Source organism: Carya illinoinensis, chromosome 9 (assembly GCF_018687715.1).
Source record: "Carya illinoinensis cultivar Pawnee chromosome 9, C.illinoinensisPawnee_v1, whole genome shotgun sequence".
Taxonomy (NCBI): Eukaryota; Viridiplantae; Streptophyta; class Magnoliopsida; order Fagales; family Juglandaceae; genus Carya; species Carya illinoinensis.
Genome location: NC_056760.1, coordinates 1013649 through 1028568, shown reverse-complemented (window position 1 = coordinate 1028568; position 14920 = coordinate 1013649). Strand labels below are relative to the sequence as shown.

The 14920-nt window shown below is 37.1% G+C and overlaps 3 protein-coding genes and 1 non-coding gene across 4 annotated transcripts; 2 read left to right on the top strand and 2 right to left on the bottom strand.

Annotated features, from left to right (window-relative positions):
- Positions 1-1019: 1019 nt before the first annotated feature.
- LOC122275509 (PAN domain-containing protein At5g03700-like) lies at positions 1020-3064 on the bottom strand. The gene has a single exon (XM_043084606.1). The coding sequence runs from the start codon at positions 2933-2935 to the stop codon at positions 1457-1459; it is 1479 nt and encodes a 492-aa protein (XP_042940540.1). The 5' UTR covers positions 2936-3064; the 3' UTR covers positions 1020-1456.
- A 3287-nt stretch (positions 3065-6351) lies between these two features.
- TRNAL-AAG lies at positions 6352-6432 on the bottom strand. The gene has a single exon. It is a non-coding gene; the product is annotated as a tRNA-Leu (tRNA).
- Positions 6433-9228: 2796 nt separating this feature from the next.
- Positions 9229-10002, top strand: LOC122277609 (putative phytosulfokines 6). The gene is made up of 3 exons (XM_043087681.1): positions 9229-9391; positions 9480-9556; positions 9670-10002. The coding sequence occupies exons 1-3, from the start codon at positions 9292-9294 to the stop codon at positions 9775-9777; spliced, it is 285 nt and encodes a 94-aa protein (XP_042943615.1). The 5' UTR covers positions 9229-9291; the 3' UTR covers positions 9778-10002.
- A 2183-nt stretch (positions 10003-12185) lies between these two features.
- On the top strand, positions 12186-14819 carry LOC122277607 (ribosome production factor 2 homolog). The gene is made up of 6 exons (XM_043087679.1): positions 12186-12371; positions 12469-12672; positions 13352-13597; positions 13682-13924; positions 14025-14090; positions 14445-14819. Exons 1-6 carry the CDS (start codon positions 12303-12305, stop codon positions 14562-14564), a joined length of 948 nt encoding a protein of 315 aa, XP_042943613.1. The 5' UTR covers positions 12186-12302; the 3' UTR covers positions 14565-14819.
- Positions 14820-14920: the final 101 nt, after the last annotated feature.

The following is a 14920-nucleotide window of genomic DNA, read 5'->3' as shown; positions in this document are numbered from 1 at the left end:
GAGAGGAGTCCAAGTTCTATGTACAAGATCAGATTAAGAAGTCCGCCTACCAGTTTAAAAGGGCTTATATATATCATAAATGGAGATATATATGCGCAAATTTCTTAGATCATAAGATCATCATATATGAGTCAATTGCCGATAAAAGGGGAAAAGAGACCAGGAGAGACGATGAGTTGATAGTGGCCTTACACATTGCAGCATGTTGTCCTCGATCGAGACACGTTTCTTCTAATTAATTCCCATATATATTCAGTCATCGAGATCCCTTAGTTACTTTCAGGACCCCAATTTTGATAGGGATCAGCACAATACCCTCAGCTAGCCCTTCGAAGGGTATTGCAAAAACCAGTATGTGAAGCACATGTTTGTACTACTTAAATTTAAAGACCAACCGCGCCAACAAGAATTACAAATGCCTGAGACGTCGTCGGACTGTTGCCTCGTCCATATATATGTAAATGCAATATATGCAACCACCATTAAATTCCAATTTTCATTCACCAACTCATATAAACTTCCTACATGACGCTCGGTCTCTATGGCTATATTTTACTAAATAGTATATTTCTGCTCCCTTTCTTTTTTTTACCTTGCAAAAGCAGAAAGCTCACAAAACCGGCACCCAGCTGCATACTAATTGCAGGAGGTGCATCCAAACATGGTTCAGACCTTCTGTCCACCAGAAGAGGATACTGGAAAGTAGTTCCAAATACACCATGACCGAAATAATGTTTTGGATCGACTAGGTTGTGAAACCATGCATGTTAAATCCTAAAACAGTCAATATATATAATGCCACAAGTTTTAGACCCTTCAGGAACAACATGACAACGGAGAAACGCCAACTCAGATGGATTGATGTATATATTAATATACAGTTGTGTTTGTAACTAAGTTGTCATTATCGCGCAAAACTAGAGTGCAATAAACTTAAATATATTTAGTGGACGGCGGAACGAGTGAAAGAACTCGATAAACCTTAACTGGAATTGAAAAGAAAAGGGGAAGATCCAATCTGTCTTAGGCCTATTGGCTAAGTGGGGATGCGGTAACTAAAAACACGATTAATACTGTTATGAAACCATGAAAATGTAGGCACGTGAGGCAACATCCTCTACAAGCTCAGTAGCTCACGCATTGTACAGACAACATCCTATTAATTACATCAGCAATATTACATACTATCTAAAATTATAAATATCGTACAATCATTTTAAAAAAAATAGAATCTATATTTAAAAAATTAATTTTTTTATATAAATTTTATATTAATTTATTTTTTTTAAAACGATTACACCTCATCTATACAACCACAATTACAAATATCATTTCTCTAATTAGCGCCCCCACACCCCAGCCATCAAGCAACGAAGTTAGTTGTAAACATGTGAACATCACTGTCAGTCAAACTTCCAAACTCCAAAAACCGCAGAAAATGTCATTCCTTGCGTCATCACCATCTATTGGACATCTCGATGGACTTGAAGCTCGCTGATCCCAGATTCTTATACGGGCCGGGTGAAACGTCACGTTCCTCTTCCCGGGTCCTCCTTTTCCAAATCCTGTGCGTCAAAAACCCTACCATTCCAATCAAAATCACCGCCGCCACACCCCCGGCTGCATACCTGACTCCAACACCCACGTTTCTTTTCTTCTTCCCTGCACCTTCCCGCACCTTAAAATACCCAATCTTACTCTTGTCCCCGGTGGTCACCAACGTTTGGATCGGATAGTCCACCATGTAACAAAACCCGGACCCGTTGTTATACACTGTCCCCCAACAACTACAGTTGTTCTCGCATAGGCCCTCGCACTCTTCCAGCGAAGATGTAGTTTCGTATTGCATTTGCTCCTTGAACGGCAGCTGGACGCCATTCCTCATCAGAACCCAGAAGTTGTCCTTGATTACCTTTTCGCTGCAGAAGTCGCCGGTCTCCTTGGGAAGACACTCCTCGCCGGAGCGATATTCCGTCCGGTTGTCCAAACAGGAGCAACCGTACTCGGGGCCGCACAAACCGTACGAACCGCATGGACTCGGTAGCTCGCAAGTATCCGAGATCGCCTCGTAGTTCAAGGCCCAACTGGACCCGTCCCAGTAATACCCTTTGAGGTTTCCGTCCGGTTCTAACCGGAGCCGGAGGAATCCCTCATTGATCGCTCTATGAAAACTATTGAATGGTTGTATGTCCACTGGTGTGCTTCCATTTTGGGACATACCCAGATACCCGTCCGAGTTGACTTGGGCGTAAATCGGTCCCTGTCCTTCGACCACCTTTGCTTTGGCCTCTAACGCCGTGTGTTTCCAGTATATCTGATCCGAGTTATCTCCAAACTTTGCGTGTAAGCCCCAAAAGTCGTACCCTAAGCGCATAGAGTAAAGTCCATTTGATGAATTCAAAGACATGTTGGACGTTAAATTTTGGTTCTCGACAAGGGTATCTGTGGGGAAGTCAAAACTTTGCCAGACAACCGAGTGAGGGTCGCTGAGTTTTTGTACTTGGAGATTCGAGGAGTTGAGGAGCGTAACAACGTCGCCGTCTGTATGAGTTGACCAAAAAACCCTCGAGTGAGGATCTGAAACCACGAGACTGCCATTGAAGAAGAGTTGGGTTGTGTCAGACCAGCTAGCCAGCTCAGTCGGGTTAGCGAGCCAGAGTGGTTCGGAGGACTGCACGTGGAGAACGGCGAGAGCGAGCTGGTTCTCGTTCACTCGGAGGAAAGCGAGTGAGAAGTTGCCTGTGAAGTCGCTGAGGAGAGGTTGGAACGACGAGACCTTCGGGTCTGGGGTGGCTTCGAAGCCTTTTTTAAGCCCTTGGGCGGCGGCTCCAGTAATGATATACGTCCATGCAGTGGATGTGAAGAGAATATGGGTCGTAAAAAGGAGAAGCTGAGTTGCACGTAAACGCGTCACCGAGTTGGTGATTCCGTCCATTACTGGAGATAGAGATGTAATGCGCAGATTTGAGTGGAGTTCAATAACTTCAATTTTCCAAAGCAGCCATGAAAATTCCTGATCACGATCGATACAGTGACCTCCATAAATATATATATATATATATATATATTATATTTTCCAGCACGCATGGGTATTAATGAAAAAATGTAAAGATTAATATTCATTTTTTTACCATGATAGATAATTAACAAGTGAAATATAATAAATTATTTTTAATTACAATCTAATACTACATAATAATATTACAAAAAAATAATAAAAAAGAGTGGTTGAATAGGATTACTTACCCATGCACAATGGTTGTTAATAAAAAAAAACATGTTGTATAGCCAAAGGCAAATCCGGATAAGATATACACAAAAGCACCCGCGTTGACTGTCACAAGTTGCAACCACCTCACCGTAATGGTAGGCTGGTAGCTACAAAATATGTGAGCAGTGGGATGTAGCCCGAGGATAGAGAGGTCAAAAAAGTTTTTTTATTTGGTATTTTTAAATATATTTTTTTAAAAATAAAATTCACGACATCATTAAAAAATATTTTTTTAATCATAAAATATATAAAAAAAATAAAAAAAAAAATAAAAAATTACTATAAAAAAAAAAATGCTTGGGATCCATTACCGGGATCTCAGACATTTCTCAATGTGACAATTGGTTTACAGAATTTTTAACAACCCCGGCATTCACATGTCAATGTTTGGGAAATTGGAATCTAGATTTTTTTTTTCCCCAAAAAGAAAATAAGAAAAATGGTAGATATTGGATATATTATTTTATGGCGAATCTCGGGCACCACAACTCATTATTGTTGCACCACACCACACCTAGAAAAATGATGCTGCGAGGAAATAATTTTCATTTTGCCATGAGGCAGACATGGTTCTGTCGTGCTCAATAATATTGCATTTACAAATATGGTTGAAATTCTAGAAATATTGGTTGGGGTTAGGCAAGCTGCAAGCTAGCTAGCACCGTTGAATACTAATAACACCCAAGCAATCAATCACCCAAAACCCTCAAGCACAAGTCAAAGTATTTAATATGAACAGATAGAAAGAACAATTAATGCAATTTTTCTTGGAGGGATACCAATTTGCAATCTTGATTCAATTCAAACAGTAAATTTAGAAAATAAAAGAGAAACGAAGAATATTTAATATGAACAGATAGAAAGAACAATTCATGTAAATAATAAAATGCGTAGTTGAGTGGCTCTGCAAGCTAGCTAGCTAGCAAGGTTGAAGTTAGAGGAACAAACTCGATTGAAGGGTTGACTATGCACGGGGAAGGGAAGGTGGGACAATTTATTAAAGCGATCCTCTTATATATTATCATATTATTGCTCTTTATTCAAAGACAAAGCGCATTGCTTGCTGGCTGGCTGGCTGACATCAAGAAATTAAGCAACCAGCAAATATCAACCCAGCGCACCATGTAATCCGTACATGTTCTTGATCTCTTATATATATATGGAACCTGATGCCTTTAATTTGGACAAATCAAAGAAGATTGATATCTTGATCTTGACCATACGTTTCTCCAATATTTAACCTCTTCAAATGTTTCTCGATCTAGATTATCAAGATTCAAGACGGTTCAATGTTCCGAGTAGTCTTGTAGACCTCAATAACTTGTATAAACGTCTCTAAAGATCATCATGAGATAAATCTAACTTGCTGATATTGAAGATAATCAGTAAATTACACCAATGGCTACAAAGTCATACATGGAAATTAAGCCAACTTAGCCTCGGTCTTACAAAGACCCAAGACAGTAGATCACCCCAATGGCTACAAAGCCATACTTGGAAAAAAGACTCAACTGCTACAATATCAATATGGAATTTCTTTTTGCTTTTCCGATTGTTCTTTAATTGTAACGTTAGACTACAAATTTTAATTTCCTTACACACATTTGTACATTGACTATATATATTAAACGGCTCTCTAATATGCTCTCACACTTTGTGAGACATTATATCAAATGGTTTATGTTCAATTGTCTTTAGCTAAAGCAAGCTGGAGGCACGCCAAAAAAGATAAAACGTGATAATGAGATCGTGAGAATTTGTATATTTTCTCCTGCAACTTTCTAGCTTCTAGATGTAGAAAATATTATGATAATATAAATAATCTTGTCTTTCTATATCTAATTCCTAAAAGAACCCATATTCAGATTAATGTTGTACGTTCTCCTAAATTAAGTACCCGTGAAATTAAAGTCTTTAATTATAATAATCAGCACGTAGTATATATATTCAGTTAATTAATCTAGCAACTTGCTCTAATTACAGATCCTACTTGCATGCCTACGTTCACACTTTCATGACTTTATTATTATTTGTTGTTCCATCAGCATGAGCATATCACGCTGCAATTGTATGTATAATATATAATTCTTTAAATATTAGAAAGATCACATACCAAATCGCGTCTTCCTGATAAGTTTGTCTTTTAAAAACAAAAAGCATCAATCGAAAGCAGTTTGTCATACTAACCAATAATATTAGAGGAGAAATGCATGGTTCCAACTAATATGGTCAAATGATCCTAGCTTCACAGGAATATTAGGGTTCATTTTATTTTATTTTTTATTGCCGGAGATGATCATCCTTATAGGCTTCACAGCTCCAGCTCCAACCAATCCAAATTATGCCCATTAATGTTGGGGACAAGCTCATAAATTACTTGAATAACAACCCGGGAAGACTCGAGTCAGATGATCAAGAACCTTAAGATTGGTTACAAAAGCGACCCGTTAATAAAAGGGAACATATTAATTAAGCGAGTTAGTGATCTTAGCTCGCTTTGGGCTGTGCGTTTTCATATAAAAAATTGTCCAGGAAGCGCAGCACGGGCCTTGGCAGCCTAGTCTTTTTTGTCAATTCCAGCCCGTTGAAAGCTTTTTACGTAAAGTCCGGTCCCTTGGTCTATCAAATGTCGAAGTTGGGGAGAGCCTAGGAAAATGAATTGGCAGAAGTAGAACATGCTGAACATCTTACAGCCACAGGAATCAGGATTGAAAACAAACATGTGAACAGAAGGTTAAAAAACAAGAAGAAGGTGAAAACCAACATTGACAAGATTGATCGTAGCATACATTTCTACACCTAAAACTCTTGGAGGATTGCCCATGTCATATCACTTTGATACTTCACAATCTGACATATCGGGCCCAAAGATTCTTTACTGTTGAAGCTTTTCTTGGCCTCTAGCTCCATGTCCCAATAATTATCGCGGCTATTGTCTTCCCATTATGCCGTGTTCCCAGCTCTCAAAATTTTGAGTCTAATACTGCGTGTTTTTTTTTTTTCTTTTCCGGTCGTACTGTCTCAAATAACATACCGCATAAAGCTGAAGGATTGAGAAATATAAAATAAAAATTGCCATCTGTTGAGAGTGGGATTTGAACCCACGCCCTTTCGGACCAGAACCTTAATCTGGCGCCTTAGACCAACTCGGCCATCTCAACTTTGTTGAGGCTGTCTTTCAGTAAATTAACTTAAATTTATAATACAAAAAAACTCCCAACGACCTTAAACGCAAATAATGCAATGCATCTTGTCCGTAGCTTTCGACTGTCCCACCTCAAAAAGAAAGAAAACATGCCACATTCGAGTCTACCAAGGTCAAATATCAGCCATTGGTTGAATGTCACGGTGTCACCCACCCAAATCGTCCTGCCGATTTGTGAGATCATGAAAACGACTGTTGAAGTCTGCTTTTACTTTATTAACCCCAGCACATTTTAAAAGTGCACTGCCTATGGTCGCAGCAACCTAGTTGGTAAGTGTCCCGAATCACTCGCTCGAGGGATCTGGACCGCAACTCCTCTCAAATTCTATTGCTTGAATTGCCTGTCATTCAAACAAGGAATTGTAAAGAATTTAGGTCCTCAATTTCCAAAACGAGCTAATGTCTGCAAATGTTATAGGTTAATAGACATTACAAGAAAATTACTTATTTGTGACTAGTTAATTTTAATAAAATAATTATTTTCAATTAAAATTAATTATAAATAATCTTTTAGTTATAATAAATTGATCATAAAAATTTATTTTTCTTACAGTGAGATAATGGGTGGAGATGATCTCATTAGTTAATAAGCACTTACGCAATAAAAACTTACTGTAATGAGATCGTGATTTTAATTGTTAATCAAGACATATAACATTTAATATTGTCAAACCCATCTTTTCTTCGTGGACTTGAACATAGCTAACAAGATAAGAATGAAATGAGTGAGAACATTTGTGAGGAGGTGGAAGGATTAGTGAGAACACGTCCATTTCAATGATAAAGTTACTTTGAAATGAATTACCCATGAGATCTGTCCACTTTTCCTCTGACTCCGAGGACAACTAAACTACATAAATTAAAGCAATTTGAAGCGATTATCTGACCCCATGGGCAGGGAAAGGCAACTTTAGCTAGAGATGGTGCTTTTTGATAAGGCTGATGATCCAGAATTGAGGCAATCAATCGCGAATGGACGTTCTTTTTACAGGTAGTTTTGTTTCTCCAGCACTGCTCTAGGATTTAACTGTAAGTCTGGGACGATGGAATGGAGAATTTGTTTACTGGGCATGAAATAAATCATCAGCAAAATTTGCCATTTTAATCCATTATTTTCAATCTCAGAAACTGAACTTTCATCACGTGAAATGAAAAAGTATGCGAGCTGGGTCATATGTGGGCACAAAATTCTTTTGTGAAAATATATTCAAAGTTTAGGTGCGAGATACCAAGCATGTTAATCGTAAAAACATTGTCTATTCAAAAAAGGAGGGCAGGGGACATAGAAACTTGGCACAAAATTATATGAACATGCACAGATGAAAAGACATAAAGCAAATGAGAATGTAAAGTGGATTATACGTTCTAAATAATTGATTCGCTGCTGTATTCACCACGCTTAAGTATCAATCCAATCCTCATTATAGAGAACAAGCTAAACAGCAAAATCCCAAAAATTTGGAATGATAAAACTCGGCAAGATTAAGAACTGAAGTACATATAGGAACCAGCTGGAACTGTGGCTTTTTAATTATTATCAATAGCAGCTAGCAGAGATGTTTACTAACCGCCAGAGCTTAGCAGCTCGAGTCTCCTCAAGCAGTTATCATTTATCAATTATAATTATTTGAGATTATAACCTTAATGTTCGCCTCCTATTTCTGATCTCTTAGTAATATGATGATAACTTTATTAGTATATCATCCATTATTCGAGGAAAATGTGAACTCGCGAGTGGATTAGTCATTGTCACGCCTGTGCTGTCTCTGCAGAGTGTGGAAATTATTCCAGCACTTGCCTTGTCATCTGTCATTTCTTGTTTCTTTCAGTCAAAGAAATTGAAACCCTAGGGTTTTTAGGTTCCTTGTCATAGGCTTGCGTGTGCAATGAGTAAAGATGCAAGTATGTAGGAGAATCACAAGTGGGACTGGGAGATCATAAAACTGTACGTCTTAGAACTTAATTTACATAGATAAAGTTCATGTTCATGTATGCTTGGAGTAACCTCAAAAGTAATACATAACATGTTTAACAAATTTTTAATACTGTCTTGATATCTTCTCTTGTTAGACCAAATATTTCTATGAACCATCTAATCGAATGAGTCTGATCAAATACTCTCCTATTTGTGGAGACATTTCTATACCCAAATTAATTACTCTATGTGAAATGCCGAAAGCTATAAAGAAAAGGTTGTAACGCGTGTAAATCGTGGAACTATGAAACAAAATAAAATATGGAATGGGACGCATAGCTGTCGGCCATGGCAGTCCATAGGTTGACTTGTTGACGTGTTGTAAACTTACATCCACTATTTCTCTTTCGCTTTCTTAGCAGAAAATGGTGAGCAAAACAAGAAGGAAAAAAGAGGATGCGTGAGGATTCTTTCTTAATTCTCAGTCCACACTCTTTTTTTGTTTTGTTTTTTTTAACTCCGTTGGTCCGCCCTGACAATGACACAGATACACACGCACAGTGTCTCTCCGTTGATCCCTCTTGGATTTGTAAACAATGGTATGAAAGTGAGATGATGAAGGTGCTTTATGGCATAAGATAGGATGGTACAAGAGTAGCAGCAGAGTTATACATCGAAATGGTAGGACCCATTAACTATTGTGAAATTCTAAAGAGAAACCTACACTTTTTCATACCATTTAAAAATATTATTTTACCCTTTTACCCTTTAGGTGTGAGGCTGCTGTAGATGTTTCCATGTGACTTTGGTCAGAATCCTAGGGGCTCTAGCATTTTTCATATTATTTATAGCTCTACGCCCCTCTTCCTTCCTCGCTTATGTAGTTTTGATCTAAAAAAAATGAAGCCACAAAACTTCCCTTCAAATGTCATCTTTATTTTCCTTGTTTTTCTTCTTTGCTCCTATCTAACATCTGCCCGTATCCTGGCAACAGAAGAGGGTACTAGGCCAAAGCTTCTTGTTACGTTTTCCTCTTTATCAGTTCTAAACATTTCATCAGAAATGATAAGTTTAGAACTTGTTTACAGGTGAAAACGGAGTGAAGATTAATGGGAATATTACTCCTGATGCTGGATCATTTACAGACTTGGAAGATCTTTCGAATGTAAAAACTCTCTCTCTCTCTCTCTCTCTCTCTCTCTCTCTCTCTCTCTCTCTCTCTCTCTCTCCTGGTTAAAATACGATATCAATTTGACTGGTTGATTATTTTGTCAACAGCTGATGGGGTTAGAGGAGTGTGATGACAAAGATGAAGAATGTTTGAACCGAAGGATGATTGCGGAGGCTCACTTGGATTACATATACACCCAGAAGCACAAGCCTTAGATTTAGTACACCTTAACCCATAACTATTATATAAAGTCCTTCACCCGCAAGCAAGGAGGTTTGAGTACTTTAGATAAAGAAATACGTACCACGTATGTAACTATTTACGTCAAAGTACTTGTACGTGTGATGTACATGATCAAGTTTGTATTCTACTGCATGCTGCTTTCTTTCTAAACATTAATATTATATTTGCACTAAGGGAATTGTACTTGTGTTTAACCAGTTATTATTCTCCAATATTCAAATATATATGCTCCCTATAGAATACCACGAGAGAGAGACAGAGAGAGAGCGAGGCAGCGACTCTTGCTGGAGGAAAAGAAAAAGGTGCCTGCACTATTTATGTGCTGGAATATGATAATCTTCAAACAAAACGTGTCATTCTGTAGAAAAACTTGTCATGATGTCATGAAGACCAAAGTACCACAATCTCAAATTGACAAATACTTTCTTCCATCCTATCTAATGCTTTGATAGATTTCATTTCGAGAATATTGCACACAATTAATATCCGCTGGCTATAAATAATTGCACACAAGTAATATTATTGGTAAAGTTTATTGGGCATACGAAGTAAGTAGGAGCTAGCAATAGAAAGTTGGAAGAAACCATACAGAAATTGAGCTATTGCAAGAGATCGAGTACTACTGAGATCAATTTCAACTTGCAGTTTTCCTTTTCAAATTATCGTATCACTGTTTATTAACTTTGCCCATCAACCTGATCAAATATTTGTTGTCCCAAAGCATAAATGATTACGCACTCTCAGTCTAGTATATATATATATATATATATGAGGAAACTGATATTCCATCGTTGATGGGGGCAAGAGAGGGTAAAGAGCATTAATTGAATAGCTTTGCGTCCAAAAATAAAATACCATATTTCGACGACAGGAAAATACGTAAACTTTGTTGATGTCAAGACGTTAATTGCAATTCTAAACATGATATATATACTTCGGTACTTCCGGTCGGATATATATATATATTTTTAGTAATGTTACATACAATCATATCATATGAATATTTTTAATGGATTAGCCAAAATTAAAATTAAAGACACTTTTAATTAATAAGAGATGAATTTGATTTTGACTATTCTAATATTCACATTAAGTTTTCACATTAGAATAACTATTTTTCATTATATAACAATAAATAATATGAGATGAATTTAGTTTTGACTATGTCAATCACATCAAATATTCACATTAGATTATCTATTTATTCATTATATAACAAAATAATATTAATTTAAAAAATATTTAATTTTTTAATTATTAATTTATTTAATTTTGTCATATTTAATTTTATCCAAAAGCACGAAGCCGTACATTATTAAAAACTTAGAAATATAGCATCTTATATATTCATGACTTATGGTTATCGTTGCAAGCCAATGCCACCATGGCAGTAAATAAAAAGGACATCATAAAAGGAAAGGAAAGCATTCATGCACAAAGTCTCTCATAAAAAACACTTGCTTGAAGGCAGCGGTGATGAGAAGAAAAAAGAGAAACAATAATAAAATATAAATTTGATTTATGTAAACTAGGTAATTATCAAATTTGGAGTTTATTTTAAAAATTATTGTAGCTAAAGTCTAATTTTTTTGACTTTAGCTAATCCATTGTCAGATTTTATTGTCTAATAGCTAAATATATATGATGGATTTAGTTTTTAACTAATTCATTAAAGATGCTGTTATGTAAGAGTAGTACTCATTTTAAAAAAGAATAGACTTAAAAAAATTATTATTTTTCATGCAAATTTTATATTTATTTATTTATTTTTAAAGAAAAATACCCAACACCTGACTGCAAATATCATTTTTTTTAAATAATTTTATTCATTCAAGTTGACCAAAGCACCAAAGTGGCTACGAAAATGAGAAAATTAAGGATAGCCAGCAGTATTGTTCGGTTTCGTTGTGGGCTTTGATGGGCTAGCTGGGTTGGATTGTGGATTAATGTGGGTTGATTAGGTTGTTTAAGCATGGTGGGCTTACAAGTGTTCTGTTTCAGATAAATAATTCTGTAGTGCGCCAGTGTTAGAATAATTATTTTAAAAAAGAATAAACTTTATTATTAAAAAAATTAATTTTTTTTATTTAAATTTTATATTTATTATTTTTTTAAAAATAATTTTACAATACTTACATATTTCCGAACTGCAAATTGTCAAACATCATTTCACAATTCATATACTCAGGACCTTGTGCAGCGATACCTTAGAGAGAGAGAGCGGGGGGGACTGTGTTATCTAATAGACCAATCCTATGCGTTAAAAGTTTTCCCGTTATCAAAGTCACTCACTCCATGAAAGGCCCCAGGCCCTTTTGTCACAAGTGCAAGCCCATGGCCCAGTTTGTTCCACTCAACAGCTGCTAAACCCCCGAGTCAAGAGTCCCACATCATCGGCAAGTACCACTGAGAAACCCTAGCCTCCCCATAACTGCTACCTAGCAAAGCTCTCTGCTAGTCGTCTCTCTCTCGATCTCTCTTTCCCTAGAAGTTAGTCATGTTACAAGTTAAAACTCCGAAGAAAGGAAGGGTTAGAAGGGCGCTCGAGAAACGCGCCCCCAAACTTGTGAGCTCCGCAAACTCTGTCGAAACCTACCAAAATCAGCCATTTTTAATGTTCAGTTGAAATTTAAAGTTCTGATTTTTATGTTTTTTCCTTCCAGGTTGAAACCGGGAAGAAGACACTGATACTTCACGGTACGAAGACGAGTGGCGTTCTGAACTCCGTCTTGACTGAAATCTACAACATAAAGAAGGGTAGCGCCGTCAAGTTCAGCCGTAAGAACGAGAATATCAAGCCTTTTGAGAGCGGGGGCGAGACCTCTTTGGAGTTTTTTTCTCAAAGAACCGACTGCAGCATTTTCGTGGTAAGCATTACTTGTTCTTTTCTTGTTTCATTTTTTTGTCGTGGGAATTTTTTTAAGACCAAGTTATTGAGTAATGAATCTTGTGTTTTCTTATATGCCTTCTTCTTAACGGTAAATTTTTGTATTTTTTTTTTCTCAAATTAAGGGTTGATTGACTCAGAGCACTAGAAGAACGATGGACAGCCTTTAGATTTAACTATTCAATAGTAATTTTTGTGCTGTATGGTCCATTACTATTTTCTTCAGTTGACTGTAACTAATGCGTGCATTGGACCCGATTTGAGATTCTAAAGCATCTATGTGCTAATTTCTTGGCTGTTGGACATATTGTTTGCCATTTATCAGGCCTCGAGTAATTTTGAATGAAATCCTATTTTAATTTACCTTTTGTATTATTTAAGATCACGTGTGTTAAGTTTTAAGCTGTTAATCCCAATAACCCGGTGTTTAAACATACTCCTTTACATATAAAAGAAGTTTTAAACTCCAGTATTTCAGTTATAAATGACACAATTCGGCTGCACTTTGTACTCTCCTCTTAAAAATCTGTCAGGTGCTCCTTCAAAAACAAGAAGTCCAAAGTGGAAATGCTGTAATTATTGTTTCCTCTACTGATGATTAATTGCTTGCATTGTTCCTACAGTAACTTATTTTTGTCTTTAATTGGTGTAACTTGCAGTATGGTTCTCACTCAAAGAAGCGACCTGATAATCTTGTTATTGGGAGAACTTATGACCACCACATCTATGATCTTGTGGAGGTTGGGGTTGAAAATTTCAAACCGATGGAGTCATTTGCATATGATAAGAAATTGGCTCCACGAATTGGGTCTAAACCTATGATTGCTTTTGTTGGAGAAGGATTTGAGAATGTAGAGGAACTGAAACATTTGAAGGAAGTTTTGCTTGATCTGCTGCGAGGAGAGGTACATTTCTGCAGCCCTTTGCAGTTGGCATATCTCTATTCTATAGATAAGTATGCTAAAAGGAGCATGGTTTGATGCATGCAGGTTGTGGAGAATTTAAATATTGCTGGTTTAGACCGCGTATATGTATGTACATCTATATCTTCAAACAGGGTATTTCTCTCTCACTGTGGACTGCGGCTAAAAAAGTCTGGCACAGCAGTACCAAGGATGGAACTTGTAGAAGTTGGCCCTTCCATGGACTTGATAGTTCGCCGGAATCATCTTCCAAGTGACAGCCTCAGGAAAGAAGCCATGAGAACAGCTAGAGAGCAACCTAAGAAGAAGGTTGACTAAACTCCCTTAAACCTTTGTCATCTATCGTCTATGTCATCTATCGTCTATGAAGAAAGAAGTAACATGTTTGAATCATGCTCTCTTTTTGCAGTTGAAAAATGTTAGCGGGGACGCAATACAAGGCAAGATCGGGAAGATATACGTTCCAGATCAGAAGGTAAGGAGAATATTTATTCATGTAGCTGCTACATAGTTAACCAATTCAGCTTGGAAATATGAGTCTGACTACTGAGAGATCATCCGTAGCCTAGAAAAGTACATGGCACTCCACAGGCACACACTTGTTTTCTTTCCTTTCTTTTCTCACACAGAATGATTTGATTAATTAGCGGGGGACATGGCTATGTTCCACCCCTGTCCACTTGAGCAACAATGTTATTTTCTGAAGCATATCAGAAACAGTTACACTTGCAGTTGTGCTTTGGTTTTTCTTCATTTAGGATTTCCTCTGCAATTTGGTGACTGTTTGTTGTACCTTTCGTGTGGTTCCTCTTTTCATTTTGTCATTCAGATTGGGGAAATGGCGCTGCCTAACAAAGCAAAAGGTATAAAGAGGGAGCGCCGTGAAGCTAAGTTGAAAGATCAAGATAACGGGCATGTATCAAAAAAGCAGAAAGAAAATAAAGCGTAACTCTCCTCCTACAGCTGTTGCTTTTAGTTTTGGGCCAGTGTTCTATTTCATTGAAAAGATCCATTGGTGAAATAGACACAAGCAGAGCATGAGATATCTTTTCCTCCCACAGTTTCTGAGATGATTTTCCTTGTGATGTATTTTTTTTGGTAATTACTGTAGGATGCGTTATATTGTTCATTTGTCTTTTGTTTTCCTGCCAACTCTACATTATATAATGAATTGAGCCAGTTCAACCCGATTAGGTGGGGGATAGTCCTGTATGATGGGGGAAGCATAAGCACAATTCAAGTAAACAGGTTTTGCTGGTTCTATTATCCATTTGGTGGCCCCAGCTGCTGGAGAAGCTTCAATTC

What these genes read in the sequence shown, in the direction of transcription:
- LOC122277607 (XM_043087679.1), top strand. Translation starts at nt 12,303, where the DNA reads ATGTTACAAGTTAAAACTCCGAAGAAAGGAAGGGTTAGAAGGGCGCTC. An exon ending in CCGACTGCAGCATTTTCGTG is followed by an intron (nt 12,673 to 13,351) that starts GTAAGCATTACT and finishes TGTAACTTGCAG; the next exon opens with TATGGTTCTCACTCAAAGAA. An exon ending in TATACGTTCCAGATCAGAAG is followed by an intron (nt 14,091 to 14,444) that starts GTAAGGAGAATA and finishes TTTGTCATTCAG; the next exon opens with ATTGGGGAAATGGCGCTGCC.
- LOC122275509 (XM_043084606.1), bottom strand. Translation starts at nt 2,935, where the DNA reads ATGGACGGAATCACCAACTCGGTGACGCGTTTACGTGCAACTCAGCTT.
- LOC122277609 (XM_043087681.1), top strand. Translation starts at nt 9,292, where the DNA reads ATGAAGCCACAAAACTTCCCTTCAAATGTCATCTTTATTTTCCTTGTT. An exon ending in TATCCTGGCAACAGAAGAGG is followed by an intron (nt 9,392 to 9,479) that starts GTACTAGGCCAA and finishes ACTTGTTTACAG; the next exon opens with GTGAAAACGGAGTGAAGATT. An exon ending in ACTTGGAAGATCTTTCGAAT is followed by an intron (nt 9,557 to 9,669) that starts GTAAAAACTCTC and finishes TTTTGTCAACAG; the next exon opens with CTGATGGGGTTAGAGGAGTG.